The sequence below is a fragment of the Athene noctua genome, chromosome 5, assembly GCF_965140245.1.
Source record: "Athene noctua chromosome 5, bAthNoc1.hap1.1, whole genome shotgun sequence".
Classification (NCBI taxonomy): Eukaryota; Metazoa; Chordata; class Aves; order Strigiformes; family Strigidae; genus Athene; species Athene noctua.
This window is the reverse complement of record NC_134041.1, coordinates 18,889,813-18,907,118: the sequence shown is the minus strand read 5'-3', so window position 1 is coordinate 18,907,118 and position 17,306 is coordinate 18,889,813. Positions and strand designations below refer to the sequence as shown.

At 39.6% G+C, this 17,306-nt stretch overlaps 1 protein-coding gene across 2 annotated transcripts in view; it reads left to right on the top strand.

The window, feature by feature from the left end:
- Positions 1 to 15,574, top strand: part of TGFBR3 (transforming growth factor beta receptor 3) — a 127,009-nt gene extending 111,435 nt beyond the window's left edge. For both annotated transcript variants that reach the window (XM_074906555.1, XM_074906554.1), the window contains exons 15-17: positions 3,419 to 3,454; positions 5,521 to 5,628; positions 11,821 to 15,574. In XM_074906555.1, the coding sequence (XP_074762656.1) occupies positions 3,419 to 3,454; positions 5,521 to 5,628; positions 11,821 to 11,939 (263 nt within the window). In that variant the 3' untranslated portion in view covers positions 11,940 to 15,574. The remainder of the gene's footprint in view (positions 1 to 3,418; positions 3,455 to 5,520; positions 5,629 to 11,820) is intronic.
- The last annotated feature ends 1,732 nt before the right edge of the window (positions 15,575 to 17,306 follow it).

The following is a 17,306-nucleotide window of genomic DNA, read 5'->3' as shown; positions in this document are numbered from 1 at the left end:
AATCTTTATGGAAATAACCACAAGTATGGCTAGTAACTGGTTGAAGGAGTTGGAAAGGCTGAAGAGCATTATGAGATAATGCCAAACAGCATGATGAAACTGTACTCAAGTCTAAGAATATGCCCTGTCAGTGATGAAAAATAAGAACTGTTTCCACAGTTTCACTTAATTTGAAAGTTTTTCTTAGTGAATCCCTCTGACAACAGTACCAGTCATGTTTTGAGCATTTGTAGAAGAAAATATATGTGCAGTATCTTTTCTTTTTGTATCAGCATGGGAGTTTAATCAGAAGCTTCAGGGGCTTCACATGCACATCAAAATCTTCCAATTGTGTTCAAAGGCTGTTTGACCTTTGGAATGCTTTTGGAGGAGTGTCAAAAGGATGGGGATCAAAAGTCCTTTAACCTCTGTTGTACAGTGTGTGCTTTTTAGTCTTCAAACAATTTAAAGTACCATACAGCATTGCTAGGGAACATAAGCAACAACTGTTTCTGTTTAACTCTGCAAGTCAGCTCATGTTTAGTTTTGGGGTTTTTTTTACAAATTTGTTAATACAGATCAAATCCACTATGAATTAAAGGCAAGTATTTGATCTGTCAGTGTGGTACAACTGAAACTATGCTTTGGGCATGATTCTGCACTCTTTTCTTTTTGCAAAGCTCTCATTTTTTTTTTCAGTGGTTATTCTATCGGGAATGAGTAAATCCTGCAACTGAAGTTCAGCTTTCAATAAACAGACTCATACTCTGAGCTCTCTTGCCCTTCCGATGTGTGGAGCATTGTGCGCAGATCCCGTCTCAGGCTCCCCTCAGAATGTTGTCTTTGTCAGAGGCACAAGGTCTTAGTGTGCAAAGACGAGCTAAATTTATAAAGATTAGTTACAAGACAACAGTGTGATAGAGTATTTTGTTGCATTGTGGGTGATTTAGTCTAATTGTGGGATGTTTGGTGGAAATCTCTCCAGCATATCACAGCTTTCAGACATAATACAAAGTGGCATATTAACAACGTAGCTTTGTTGGTATGCAGTTGCTCTGCAGTGAATCAAGCAACCCCTGTCTAAAAGCCAAATGGCATTGTTGGCCAATACGTGAACCTAAGATTTGGAGAAGAAATTATTGCATTACTGAACAGGAGAATTTACATCTTGGAGGTGGTGGTCTTCATTTTCTTTCATATGAACAGGCCAGCTTTCATTGTTGTAAACCATATTATGTGAGTTCCAGCCATTGGACCTGCTCTCCAAGCCCAGTGTAGAAGTCATGCACTTGACATTTCAAAAGTCAGAATAAACTGGTCATTGCACAGGTGCAATCTTTTTTTCTTCAGACATAAGCTTGTGACTGTCATTGACTGTAATAGAAATCACAACTGTATATCTAAATGAGAGTAAATTTTCCTGCCCTCCTAATTTTGTTAGTTATTTTAAAAACTCAGTTGCTTACGTTATTGCAGTAGAACCTGATGGAATTGTCTAAAACCTAACTCCATGCTGCATTCTCTTTTCCCTTGTATTCCTGCATTTCATGCACATGCTCTCCCCCACTTCAAAGAAAGGCATATGGATGGCCATTTAAATGCTAGGACATACATGTTCTTCTGTTGAAATAATCTACCAATGTCATTGTTCAGATTTTTGCTAAGTGTGGGAACTTCAGAGGTCAAGTGAGCAGCTAATAAGTGCTTCTATCCTACAAAGGTATAGAAAATAATGATAATTTCTAAAGGCTGGTTGCTGATGCTTTTTAATCAGATGCTTTTCCTGGACCTCGACAATTCCCACAGCTTCTGTGTTGCTCTGAGCAAACCACACTAAAATAGATGTAAGAACTGGACAACTGGAGAGAATCGATAATGAGCTACACAGCCTATCATTAATTAGCAGACTTTTTATTCTTTGTAGAGAGGCCAATGACAAAATGAGCATGGAAAATTCATTCTCCACTCAGCTCAGAAGTCATTTTCTTGGCACTTGGGATATGTTAGTGGAGTGCTTGGACAATCTGATAGTGCCATTACCCGTGTTTGTACTGTTTAGTGCTCCTTGGTTTCAGTCCAGTCCTCCTCACAAATCTTACATTCAGTTTTTGCTGTTATGTGCTCTTGATGACTTTCCAGCTTATTTGTGCATGCACACACACCCACCTGCATGTCCCTCTATGTTCTCACCTGTTTCCTACTACTGGCCCACCTGTTTCCTACCATCCTGCCAAGAGTGATCTGGAAGATACTTGTGTGTTAGAACAAGTGACAGTAATGCAGGTTAACAATAAAATCTTTTTTTGATTTTGTAAGCACATATATCTCGGAACCTGATGATCATATAGGATATTGCTGAAAGTTTAGTGCTGCCATTTGGGTTTTAGAAGTCAGAAACATAGTTTAAAAATGCTTTAAATAAATATATTTTCAGTATTTTTGAGCTGCTCTGTTTACATAGCAATTAAACTTTTTTTCAGTTGCTAAAGATACAAAAACAAGTATTGGGACACTGTCTTATCAAACCCTTTTACAACTGTTGCACTGAACACACTCTGATATTCCAGAATTTAAATAAGTTCTCTAGGTTACTGAGCTATCCAGAAGTAAACTGCAGCTAACCAAACAGGTTCTCAGGTCTGAAGCCAGAATCTCTGGCTCTTCTACTTGAGGTGGCATTCTTGGAGGAAGATAAGAGAAGCCAGTTAAGTAAAAGAAAGGAAAATTCTTCACTTTTTAAACATATGTTTACTCATCTCTTTCTGTTACACGCTGATAATGATGATGATATTTGATATTCTTGCCAAGAATAATAGCTTTGATATAACAGCTATGATCTTTTATTTCCTATATATAATTAAAAAACAAAACAAAAAACCCACCTAACTTCCAAGACAGAATACAGAGTAGGACTCAGGAAAATGTGTGAATCAACACATAATCATGCCATTTGGACAAAGCAGTGTTTCATGCCATAATACTGAGTTTTCTTTAGAGCTGATAGTCAGTGTTTTGTGATTTACCATGCTGGTATCTCATGTTTGTGATTAGTGAGTAGTCAGATGAATATAATAATCTTAAAACAGCCTTTGCAATCTGTGCTTTTTAAGAGCTCCACATAGGGATAACCAGAGTTCCTGTGGGTCTGACCTGATGACATCTGGATGGGAAAGGTTGCAGTGTACTTGCCAGCAAAATATATGATGCATGAACTATACTGCAGATATGTTCCTCCAAGGAATGATTGATATACAAAAAGAATTTTTCTGAGCTGAGCAAGATTATTGAGTTCGGGCTGGTTTTCCTGAAGTTCCTGGTTTGTAAAAATTGCAATTAATGTCTTCATCAGATCCTGAAGGTTGCTTGTGTAATTGTGTAATAGGCTGATTGTGGAACCCTGTCTAATGTTTTGGGACGTTTTGTTTTGTTTTTAAATTAGATCCTTCCCTTCCAAAGCCAAATGTGAGACAACCACGTAAGTAACTCTTAAACCAATCTCTTTTAAGCCTTAAACTTTTGTCTAGAAAGTATTAAGTCAATGAAGAAAATTATTTTCGGTCTTTCTGAGTGTATATGTGTTAAATTCTGGGAGAGAACAGAATTCTGGTTGTATTGCTGATTGAGAGAGTCCCATCAGCATTTTGAGAGAAGGGCCGTGACCTTCTGTATATGTAAAAATCAAATTTAGGATAGAGAGACTAGCCCTTAGCAAGTTCATTTGCTGATGTGTGTGTGTGTTACTTCCCCCTTCTCTGCTAAGTCCACTGCTTCCCAATACCAGGGTTTCACCAGCAGGGCCATCTCACAGAGCTCCTGTGTCCTACTCCAAGCCTCACTCCTACCCTGCACTGCAGCTGGCCATGTCCTCAGTTACTCTGGCATCAGCATTTACAGGTCATGCTGTAGATGAGATCACTGACTTGATAAGGATTAGTTTCTTTGGTTTTTCTGTTGTCTTGGTGTAGTGAATTATAACCAAGGTCACTACTGACCCAGGAAGGGAAGAAAAGCAGAGAAACAGCACTAGAAGACAGTAACAAGCAGGAAGGTGAAGATGATTTGTAGCTAAAACCAAGAATGAATGGACAAAAGGGAAGATTAGAAGAGGAAGTGCATAAAGGTTTTTTTCCTCTGCTCCTGTCCCTATGTCTTTGGGGCTAAATTTGCTCAAAATAGCAAGGGGAATGAGAAATCATGCTTCTGTCACTTCAGCCTCCATGTGACTTTCTACTCTTCACTAGATTTCCTCCTAAGAGGAGAAAACACTGGCTGGTGCCTTGTGGGAAAAACAGTTGAGTTTAGGAGAGTCTTTTTTGTTTGCGTTTAAAATGACCAGATGTGGTCAAAGGAATTGGAAATAGTCTGATAGAAGAAATGGGAGAAAAACCTTCTAAGCCACTATCTGTCAGGTGTTGCATGTGCAAACTTGGTCACAAGCACCCAGAAATGGGTCCTGAAGGCCCTTGCCAACAGGAACTGCTGGAGAAGACATAAAAAGGGGAATGGCCCTGAAGGTGTCAGGAGCTGTTGGGCTAGGGGATATCTGTAGGGATATCTGCTGGATGCAACAACGTGTAAAGTGAGGGTGTTGGTTGTGTTTTCAGAACTGAGATTCCTCTGAAGGATACTACTGAGAAGATCCAGTCAGCTCATTTCCTGGCTTAGCTAGCCAGCTTAGTAAAATGTTATTTACTGGCCTAAGCCATTTTGTGCACTGGGAGACATTAAAAATACTGAAACTAGAAATCAATTTTGTAGGAAGAAATTTCCCCAAATGATGGCTGAAGGAGTGATGATTTTTTTTTTTAAGTATTTCTAATCACCACAAAGAAAAACGCAAGAGCTGAAAGTTTGTCTGTTTGTATGGTTAACAGGGGAGGGCAATACATCCAGGAACCAGATGCTGTTACCCTTGAAATGGTACTGCAAAAGAGCCTCTCCCCTAGAAAGTTTGCGCGCGCGTGTGTGTTTCTATTTTTGCGCTCTGGAATTAATTTCAGTTATTGAAAGCATTGCCAAATGTGAAAAACAATTGTTTCTATTTATGTTTTCGCTGACTTTTTGCTGGCATCTTTTCCCTCTTAACTGCAGTTCCGTTCTCCACCTAGATTTCAGACTGAACTTGCAGGAGATGTAGGGAAAAGTTTGCTTGAGTGTTAGGGCATTTTAAATGAAAAGCATATTTTGCCAAAAATCTCAGCCTTTTTAAAACACGTTTTTAAGATAAATTGATATTTAATTGAAAGCAAGTTATTAACAGCCAACTGAAAATGCTTAATTTTTGCAACGTTTTCCAGATTCGGGTGTGCTGAGCTGGGGTTTTGTTTTGTGATGTAAAACAGTTGGTTGGACTGAAGCCAGTCTCTCAAAGCATCACTTTTATTTCCTTGATGCAAATCTGCTAGTCTGTTCCTTAAAATGGTGCTTAATTAACTAAGAATTTTTAAAAAACTTTTCCATGAAAGTGTAAGGGTGAAATTTTAGCACAGTATTTGCCACTGAAAAGAAAAAGTCCTTATTATGTGTGTTTACCTTGTGTAGCTGTGTTCTACGGTCTGGACACGCTGACTGTCGTGGGCATTGCTTTTGCGGCATTTGTAATTGGAGCCCTGCTAACAGGAGCACTCTGGTTTATCTACTCTCACACAGGTAAGGGTGAGGGCTTTTACAGATCTCAGTGCAGATCATGCCACAGGAAATGCACTGTGGTTTGAACTCTTACAAGGTGGGAGGGAAGGGGAGGGGGGCCTTTTTTTTATTACTCTGTTCTTAATAGAATGTTTTCCAGCAACTCCTCCCATGAGCCTGTTGGTGCATATCAGCAGATTGATACCCGCCCTTCCCTAAAGGGATGTGTTATGCATTATGAGCATGACTTAGAATTTGCTTAAAATAATTTTAAATGCAAATCTTGAAAACTGACCTGGGGCACATGTAAAACTGAGTATTTCTGGCTTGTGCATTATCATTAGTAGCATCTCTGTATTTCAAATTTAGTTAACATTTCAGTTAATGGATCCTTCTTGGTTCCAATACTCCTTTTTAAAAAATTTTTTGTAGTTGCTAAATTAGACTGTGACTAGGAATGAGATATGATCAGTACAAGGACTGGGCCAAATGGCTAAAAGAATGCTTTATTTACATAGATGTATTCTGAATGTAACTAGACTTGAAAATGTTTCTTGGGCCTTGATTACATATAATTTTTGCTAAACTAAATTAGCAGAAATACAATACTGTATTGGAAGAAAAGGGAGTTTGGGGAGCTTTGTTGCATGTAATCTGCAAGGTGGTACAGACAGAAACTGGACACTGATGGGGCCTTGATTTGCAGCATCAGACCTTGGCTCCTTGTGGATTATGAGGTATCTCAGGATCCCTACCGCATGCAGGACTCCCAACGACTTCCACTTTTGTCTTCACAAGACCCTACCAAGATCTCTGGGAGGTGGGGAGAATGTGAGGTCAATTACTTCAAACCTGTGCAGCTCTGGAGCACTGGAATTCTCCTGTAGCCCCTGCAGGGTTTTTTCAGCATCTAAAACTTCATGAAAGCTATGCAGGAGTAAGAATCTGGCCCTGTCAGGTCAGAGCTTCTGTAAATATTATGACCCAGGAGATTATGTTAATTTGGGAAAAAAACCCTCTGGGGTTTTTTTTTCCCAGTTGGCAGTACAACAACTTTGTATAAGCAGTTTAATACTTCTGCATGAGCTGTGTATGAAGCTTGTTTGGAATTGGAGCTAATGTGCAAAATTTAAAGTTTGTGATAACATGTATAAATAGTATAATTCTGCCTCGTAATACTGAAACATTGTGGAAGAAAAGCAAGTGCAGTTTCAGTGAGTAAATGTGTAAGGTAAGAAGGTAATTTCCAAATAGGTAGTCTTTCTTAACAAAAAATTAAAACAGTTGTTAAATTAGTATTGTTGGTCCTGCATTTGTGGAAGTTTAATCTCTCTTCATATACAGAACCACCTATAGACATGTGTTGTGTGTCAGTAGCCAAGGCACAGCACACTGGGAAGCCAACATAAATCCTTCAGCAACAATAGGACTTGGACCAAAGTATAGAAGTCATAGTGACCTTGTACAAGCAGTGGAGGGGGCAGCTACTCTGGCTTCGTGTTTGAGAGATGAAAATAAGTGAAGAAAAAGGCCAGACAAAAAGTAATAAATGAGAAGAGGAGAAAGGAAGGGGACATTGTAACTCATCAGATCAGAGAATCACAGAAATAATAAAAAAAAATCCAGGAAGTTATCTGGTTCAGATTTTCAAAGGATTGTGAAAGTGAACCTATTCTCCTGTACACATAATTTTTCTGTGCATAATATCTTGTATCTGCACAGCAGAACTTGTATCAGAGTGCAGTGAAGGCTCTGGCAGGGACAGTGTTTTAGAGGACGACTGCTGTGGCAGACAAGATAATCCAGCTACAGTGGAAACATTTTAGAGCTGGCTGCAGACTTATATTAAAATAATGAGGAGAGGGAGAAAATCTAAATTTAATCTACAGAGTGGCTGTTTTTTGCCATTAGAGAATTCATACATTGCTGAATTGTGTTCTGAAATCTCATATTTTGTAGAAAGTAGCACTGGGTTTTTAACACATGATTTACACCAAAGGTTAGAAAATGAGTTCTTTCTAAAACTGTGTTTTGGTGATACTCAGAGCACAGACAAAAGCTACTGCTGTTGAAGAATGGCAACTTGGGATGTGTGAAGTAAGGTATTTTTGTTGCTGTAGTGCTAGATGCAATACAGCAAAAGGCTGCCTTTCTGCCAGTAGTAAGGTTTGCCGATACACTTTTATTTAGTATGTCTCTACTGGCAGGATCCATTCTAGCATGGAGAAAGCTTTACATGAATGAGCTCTTTTGTTCATCTGGATAGGCTATTAACATTAAAATCTAAACAACTGATAGCATAAAAGAACTACAAAATAAGTAGAATTTCATCTCCAAATACTGAACAAGTTGTTTTCACGTAGGGCTTTTGCTGATTTCAGTAATGAAAATTTTCTGCCAAGGCATCAGAATTGTGCTTTATAATACTCTAAGTTCTCTGAAACAATTCAATGTGGAGTACAGATGTCCTAAGACACACAGGTAGTAGGGGAAGACTGGGAAGCTAGTATTATAACAACAGAGGAGGAATCTTAACTGACTTTTCTGCAAAAGGACTCTGTACTTCTGATCCTTTCTCCAGTCAGGTAAAGGACATGAAAGGTGGCTGAAAGCTTTCCACAGCAGTGTTGGTCATGCCCAGAGAGGACCCAAGAACAAAGGGAAACTAGGAGAGATTTGCCACAATTAACCCAATATACCTGGGTGTCTTAAGAAACAACAGTTTTACAGGATGGATGCAGAAACCCTTCAAAGGTTAACTTAAACCCTTTAAAAACTAATTTAATAAATATCTATCAGTGTAATATCTGTCTTAATAGGGCAAATTGACTATGTTTAGGAAGGGATGTGCATGAGGCTGATTAGTTAGGCTGCTAAACTAAGTAAACTGTTATACAGAACATCAGTTGCTTCATTCTCTTAAAAAGCGTGCTTCCTTCTTCAGGCAGTGTTGCAAGTTGAGAGGATAAAATGTTCCAAAATCTGAGAAGTTAAAAGCGTCCCTCCTCCCCCACTTCTCCCTTTTTTTTATGGGATCTGATTTAAAATAAACTGACATAGCAACCAATTATATTTGGCAAATGGAGATAGAAAAGCAAACATTCAGACTTCCTGGACAGGGAGTACAACTGGCGGCTTTCCTAAGTGTGAATAATAAAGTGCATGTTGTTGCATTCAGATGGGTAAAAGCTTGTTTACCGTCAATAGAGGAGACATGTCCATTTTGTGCAGTTCTGATTCAGTAACATGAGATACATGAAGCTGTTTACACGAAAAAGACAGATGGGGAATGCGTCTTCAGTGATAGTTTACATTTCTTTACATCCTTTGCATGAATATTCTTTACAAAAGCTTTGCTACAGATTAGCTAGGTGTTGAGGAAATAAAATGCAGGAAAAATCAGCCAGTCCAGATTTATTTCCTAGACTGTCTTTATAATGTCGCTGTGATTTGGACTTTTTTTTTCCTTGAGGACATCAAGAATTTGTTGTTGTTCAACAAGTAATAGTGGTATATCAGAGCGGCTGATCATGCTCTAAAAATGAAGGGCTGCAGAGGCAATTACAGCAGAGGGAAGGGGGCTCCCACCCCAAACTGAATGGATGGTGCTTCCTAAGACACTTTCCAGAGGAGCCAGGAGGAGTAGAGCACATTGTTGGGCTCCCACAGGGACTCCAACACGGGCCTCGTCACTTTGCCATAAAATAAAAACAACATGGGTTTAGCTTATAAATGAATTTATGGTTAAATGCATACAGATTGTATTGCCATGCCGAGGCTGACGCAAAGCTGTGTGTAGTCATGTGGTTTGTAAAATGGGTGACAGTGGAGCTGCACAGAGAGCTGGTGGGAGGGCGCGGGGGCCGGGGGCCCCGCGGGGGAGTGAGGCGGCCGCGGCTCCTCTACACAGCCCTGCCAGCTTCTCCTGCTGCTGGGGGTAGCGGATCGCTGGCTTGTTTTCTGACGTTCGTGTTTGCTTGTTTTGTTTTAATGAAAGAGAGTTTGCTTATCACTGCCTGTGTAAATATATCCTGTAGTACAAAAGGAAGGAAGACATGTACACAAACAACTAGAGGAGAAGGGAGCAAGTCAGGAGGGGAAGACAACCAAACAAGGCTTATGAAAGCTTTTACAGCACGATGACACAGACATTGATTTGATACAGTTTGTTCTGATGGGTTGCAAAGTCGTTTCCAGTGCAAGTTAGAGCTGAAACTCAGTTTATTTACAGATGACTGGGGGTAGATTCTGACCTGCTGCATGTGAGCAGAAATCCACCGCTCATGGGTGAACTACGTAGTTATTTCTTACACTGGGAAAACCAGAATCAAAATTTGCTCACAAGAGTAAACGCTGGACTGCTGAATTCAAGAGCAAGATCCTCACCCTCTTTTTAAACATTTTATTGGCCTCCTGGGTGATGTGGTTTAGTTTGTTGTTTTTCAGTCCTGTCCCATCCCTTCTTTCCTCCCCATTCCTAAACCAGTGGGGTGTAAGGCAAGAGCTGTGCATTGTGGGGCCTTACGTGCACTTACAGCTGTGGCTGCAGCGAAAGCTAGCAGCAGACCTGCTGGTTTCCATTACAAAGAGCACTTGCAGCCTCTGCTGTGAGAAATCCTCAGGCGTCCCTTGTTTGTAGCAGAGCTCTGAATACTGAGCAGCCTGCAGAAGGACACTTTCTGGCCTGAGACACAAAGTGTTAAAGGCGCACTTCCTCCGTGGCCACATTCCCGAGGAGCTCGGGGCTCAGGCAGCTGGGCAGCAGCACCGAGGGCATGGGGATGTGCCAGAGCAGCTCCTCTGGGAGGAAGCTGGCTCGTCCCTGCTCTGTAACCCTCTGGATGCAAGCTGTGCCTCCAGCCTTCAACCTGTCACTGAAGCAATCACTGGGGAACAGGAGCTCTACCAAATCCTGAGCAGAGAAGAAAAATTGGACTCTGCAGACCTGGTCCTAGGGCAATGTAAAGCAGGAGATCTGCATCACTATAAACTCATGAGGCAGGAGATATACCAGCCTTTGATTTTTTTTTTTTTTATTTTTTTTTTTTCCCCAGTCGTTCCTGCCCATGCTCCGGCAAAACATTTCCGTCTTGCTCCTTTGCTGGGAAAGCAGTTGTGCTGGTGCTGGCTGCCACGGTTAGTCTGCAGCTCGAGCAGCAGCAGTCTGTCCGTGTTAACTGTGTTGAGATCACAGGTTCACATCCTGAGAGATGAGCTCAAGAGAGGGGGCAGCTACAGTGCACATTATATAAACTTAGTCTTGCCATCTGTTTTGAAGAGACTATTTTGTAATATTGCAGATCTAAGGACTGTAACTTAAAAAAATGCCACAGTTACTGTTTCCTATGTGGCCTCATTATGATTTTTTAGCCATTCACATAATGGTGCAATTTTTGTTTCCATGCTAGTTGAGTATTCGATTTTTTTCCATAGGATCTCAGCCACAGGTGCTAAAGAAGTGTGAGAAGAGCAGACAAAAATATAGGTTTTATCAGGAGCCATAAATCTGGCTTTAACTCCCAGTGCTTGATTTGGCAATCCAAATAACAAAGGGCTCTTAGTTTGTCAGTAAACCATTAACAAGAAATACTAAGACTTCTTCTCACTACAGGTTATAAGTGCTACACATACTGTGGTAGTTATAGGGGAACATCCTGCATGTTATATTTGGAGTAAATCAAGTCAATCTTGAAGGGTAGCCTGTTGGTTTTTCTACATGAAGAAAACTGACCATGTCTCAGGATATGCAGGATCTGGCTGATTGAAGAACATTGTCTTCAGCTCCACCTTCAGTAAATATGCTACTCTATAAACTGGCATTTAAACTAAAGCCTGATTTTCATTGGCCTTTCTCCATGAAACAGCAAAGCTATAAAGGGGTCTGAGTCATGTAACAGGATCCATTTGAGTGACAGCTGACAACAGAAGATGGACAGTGTCTGTCTTGGCAGTTTCCATCAGCTGCTTTTAAAATACTTCAGAAAACAGCAGTATTATTTTCCCTATGTGCATAACAATTATTTTTCCCAGGTGCCAAAGTCTAGTAGTATTTTCAACAGCATTTTGTCAGAGGTCTGTCACCCAAGATATTAATTGCATGGAAATACAAACCATCAGAAGAGGAAGGCTGGGAAGAAATGGATTATTGTTTTCTATGACAACTAACATGTTGCATTTCCCTTCTCCCGATCCCACTTTTTCTCTCTCCCTCAGGGGAGACAGCGGGAAGACAGCAGGTCCCTACATCCCCACCAGCCTCCGAGAACAGCAGTGCAGCGCACAGCATCGGCAGCACGCAGAGCACCCCCTGCTCTAGCAGCAGTGCGACCTAACGCAGGGGGAACACCGCTGAGGAGCACCATAGGAGTGCAGAGGTTCAAAGGACTGTGCGTGGACATCAGCTTTTTTAAGTTAAAAGGATTGGTTTAGTTGCTATTGAAAAAAATGAGGAGGGATTTTTCTACAGAAAAAGAAAAAAAAAAAGACTGATTTTCTTTTGGGGAAGCCACTGTGTGTGTGAGTGTGTATATGTGCACACAATGCATGGATAAACACAGCCTGTTGGACCTTCTATAGCATGTTGTGCTACATGTGACAAAGCTACTAGTTTTACAGTACTGCAACCTGTTCTAGGGGTCTGTGGGCCCACAATGTGAAATCTATGCCAGTTTGGAAAAATGCTGCTTTGTCTATATGACTTTTTTTCTTTCCCTAAACCTTCTCATTGACACAAGGTATTCATTAAGGGAATTCAACAAGATAAGCAGAACAAAGATAATCTTAGGTCAAAGGATTTCTATTTGTCTAAGCGAGCAAGCCTCAAGGTCAGATCCCTTTGGTTAGTAACATTTTTTTACTTTAGCTATGTTTAGCCACTTTTGAGTAACCTTTGTTTTGTTAAGCTTAAGCTACAGCATCTCATTTGCTTTCCTGCTGTGTTTGCAGCTTCAGGTTTGTTCCAGGTATTTTTATTTTAATATGCGTTGATCTGCTAATGGGAGAAGAGCACACTCTAACATTCCCTTTCTTGTTCTCTGGGCCAAAGCTCTTTAAGAGATTTTTTTTTTTACTCTACTATACCAAATACAGGCACACACACAAACATTAAAACAAATAATGTTCTTGTGCACTAACATAGATGTGTGTGTACCTTTAATAGCAATGTTTTTATGCAAATAGATGTATATCTACTAAGTATGCAGAGCCTAACTTACCACTTTAACAACTGGGAAATTAGCTCAGAGTTCCTTCCATACATAAAATATGTATGTGCATATATATATAAACCAACTGTCTCTTCAGTTTATAATAGGTAGATAGAGGAGATAAAAAAATATTGTTTGGTTCTAATCCTTTAGCTAGCCCAAATTCCCTTTGAAATAAGAGATGGTTTTGAGGGCACAAGGAGTGTACAGTAGAGCCTGTTGTTTGTGCAAAATACTGCCTGTCAAAATGAAGCTCTTAAGACAATTATGCAGTTGTTTGTGTCAAACTGTTATATGAACATTGCAATTGGATAGTCCCAAAGTAGTGTTGGGAGTATGGAAATGGCAGAAAGGTACTTATTGTCACAGTATTTTTTTTGTGTCATTGACATATCTTGACCTTAAAATTGATGCCAAATGAAAAGAAAAAAGACACTTTTCATGTGTAATTGTTTGACTGTTACGTTGCCACTTTGTAATTTTAATGTGTTCTACTGATCCTTCTCCTTTGAGGAAAGATGAGCATTGTTTTCCTCTAAAAACGAGATAAGTAACTTTCGTTAATTTTAGTGAAGGTTACCTGTGTTCTGCAAGAGGAGAAGGGAATTCATTACACTAGAGTGATAGTCTGCTCTGAAATCTGAGCTGCAGATTTCTTTTGCTGATTCTACACTTGTGCCTTGCTGATGACAGGATGGTCAAAGTGCAAGATATGCAATAGATACAAGTGCCCAGGATCAGGTGGAATATTATTCACTTTAAATCAGATCTGTTACTAATCCTGCAAACGTTTACGCATATGAGTAACTACACGCCTTGTCTTTGCTAGTACAAGCACATGCTCAGCTCTACATATTATGGCTATACTGAGTCTATGAAGATAGTCAGTATGTAGTTACACATACAAACAGAGTTTTCTGTTACCTGTCCAATGAGTAGTCCTGGTAACATTGACAGGGTTGTCAGCGTAAGCGTAGTTACCCCCATGTGTAAGGGTATGCAGGATTGGCTCTGTTACGAGGTGTCGGGAGGATGAATGTGCTACCTGTGTGGTTGAAAAGGAAGCGCTTTGCCTAACCTTCAGCAGAATGTATTGTATAAGCATATTCTATGTGTAAAGTCTTTAAAGATGTCTTCAAAGAAGACTAGAGTCTTTTAAGTTCAATCATAGCTATATTTTACTACATTAAATTTCTGTATAAAGATATATTTAAATGTTTTAGATAAATGTAAGTTACTCTATATGAAATGTTTAATTTCAATTACTGTGAAATTTACATATTTTGTAAATTCTTTTCCCTGTTTTAACCCTTTCCTTCCTCAGATATTTTTATTAAGTAGTTTCTCATAGGAAGTATTAGATTTGGTTGTTGGGATGGACAGGTTGAAAATTTTTATGTAAAACAGATAATTGTATATTTTTGAACATGCTGCATTATCAATGTTTTTATCAAAAATTTACTCTAATTTTAAAATAATTTACAGATTTATATTACCATTGGATAAACCAAAAATATATAAAGATCAAAGATTCAATTTGTTGACTTGTATTTGAGATACAGTTTAAATTAACTGAACTTGGTGTACTCAGCTATTTAATTCAGGAATTTTAATCGATCTGTTGGAGGTTACCAAAACTACATGTAATTACTTAGCAGATGGAACAGCCATTTCTGTTTCAAGAAAGAGGGAGAGAACCAAACTCGGGCATTCCCAGTTAATAGCTTTATTACAAAAATATACAGTACTTTCCAGCAGCTGTTAAGCTGCTTGCAGGTCAGAGTACTGATACGCCTATAAGCTCTACTTTTATAGCAACCCTTTGACTCTACTGCAAGTTTCTGTGTGTGGTGTGTCAAGCTCCTGAATGCATAACTGCAAAGACTCTGGTTCCCACCTCCGTCAAACCTTGTCTCGCCACGCTGGACTTCACGTGGCAGATACCAGTGGGGTGCGGAGGCTGGCGAGACACGCCTGTCCCGGTGCAGGGCTTTAAAGCAGGGCTTCAGAGGGACAGACTCAGTAGTAAATTTCAGCACAATGGAATCGACTGCAAAGGAACTTCTTATCTAAGAACGGGAGGATTGGGCTTAAAAGGGACACCTTCTGTTTGTAAAAGCTATTAGTAATGTAAACTCTGAAGTAGACTGCTCATTGGGTCATGTGTTGTCTAATCACTAAATCTAACCTTTTACAGCATTTAGTTTTGAGCATTACTATATTCATGTTTCAAGAACTCAGATCTTTCTCTGTTAGGCTATTTTTGTAGCGTTTTCCATATGGAAATGGATTTTGCAAAATGTCTGTAGATGCTGATGATTGTAACCTTCCCTTTTCTTACCATTTGTCTCCTGTATGTACCGTTCTTTGTTATGTATATCTACCTCATGCTTCACAAGAAGACTGTACTGTTGGTTGTGCTGACCAGCCCTTCATGTGAGGTGACTGTTCTGCCCTGTTGTTGTCTGTCATTCATGGGGATGTTCATAGAGTTATCAGATCTTTGCTGCCATGTTCTCGCCTTTGAATAAATAACTACAGTTCTTTAAGATCCAAATGCCAGATGTTTTTTTAAATCAGAGAATGGGAGAAATTTACTTGCTTAATACCTGTGGCCAGTCTGAACACCCCATTTGTATTTCATATTACATTCAGTATTTCAGAGATTTGTGGAAATGCATAGTTGTACAGTTTTGATAACCACAGTGTCATGTCATCTTAGTCTCTTGTGCATAATAAAGTATATATCAATTTATTAATAACTGATGCTGTGATTCATTTATTTTAAGTAATACGAGCCAGTAGCAGTAGATCAAGTTCTGTCTCACTTCCGTGTCCTCATGCCTGTAACTTTGGTGGGAATTGTGTGTGTTAAGGCACGATTTGATTTTGTGTTTCTCCTTTCTGTGTTCTTTTATCCATTGCCTTTTGTTGGCTTCTCAGTATCATGGCTTCTTGCAGAAGCCAGTAGATATATTTAGTTATATGCTTCTGTTCTTCACTCTAATTTGAAGTCCAGAGCTCTGGTCCTGTAGGCGTTTAGTTGTTGCATGTCAAGACACAGTCTCAGTCCCATCCTGCACAAACCCTGGCTTGAGCACAGTCCAGCCTCAGGGTCTGCTCCTAGCCCTCTGGCTGAAGCAGCAGAGCTCCCTTGGGCTGCTGTACCCTTGACTGCAAGTGCACTGGAGATACGTGATCAAGGCTGAGATGTGTTTTCGTTATTGAAGGGTCTTCCTGTGCTAGAGCAGATAGTTTGGCCATGTATCAGCAGGGCAAGGATTTGGGTGTTTACTGTCCTGCTTATTGCTTTGTTTCCTGTATTTCATGTGCAAAATATTTTTATGGACACTGGCAAGAGCCAGCCTTAGTGGTATTTCCCTGGATTATTCAAAGGTTGTGGTTATTAAGGGATCTAAAATGTTTAATGATCACTTTTAAATACCAAGATTCTTTCAGTACAGAGAAGGCTGTTATTAGAAGCAATCACAAGCTTACATGTTGTCTGTGACTTACAACCCACAGAGGTGCAATAGGTTTATTGCTTCATAACAGCCATATTTCAGTTTCTGCATTGACAGGTTTTTTTCCTTTGGAAATAAGCTCCGTAGAGCTGACACTAAGCATAAAGATATTGGATCTGTTCTTCACATTTAAGATTTGTATTTTGACTGAAACATGGTGTGAAAGCATGATCAGTGTCTCATATGAGGAATTAATTTTAGATGCAATTATTAGTCAACAAGTTGTGATATATTTGCACGAGACATTAAGAAGTAAGTGTCTTACTATATTACAGAATAAGTATCAATGTTGTGTTTGTTTCTGTCAGGCATTTGTGAGTGAAGCAAACCTTTTGGAGAGTCAAAAAATACCAAGTGCCAGTTTCAGGAAAAATACAGTCCAGAACTCTTCTAGTTTAAAACAGAATTAAATTTACCACAGTGTTCCCTCCAAAACAATATAAAAGGAAAAACAGCCAATGTTTTGATAAATTTTTGCAGCTGTCACTTTGTAAAGTAGATATTTATGAGGCTGGAAGTCTGTTTGCAGCTTGGGTTTTGTGCTGTGTTCCCAGATCTCCAGGCCTAGACCTGGCCTTGTAAACCTGTGTGCATTTACACTGCTTGAATTCTTTGCATAAGAAAGATCAAATTACATCACCTACCCAAAGAAGGTTAAAGCTTAAATTACATTTTTATAGTCTCTTCTTTGCTAGAAGCCTTCAGGAACTCACTGCAACATGTCCAGAAGATATTGTGCACCAAGGTGGCTCCAGACCTGCTGTGCAGCCAGTCTCGCCTGCCTGGCATTTAGTTCTGTGTTGTGCTGTGGTTTCACTGTGTTTAGGAAAAGTATAAAGAGGAGACCATTTACAGATAGTTGAGGAAAAAAAGCAGCACAAAAGTGTTACTCTTGCACTTTTTTTAAAATGACACGTTTTTTTCCATCCAATTATTTTGGCATGTATATCTGAAGAATTGGTTAAAAAAT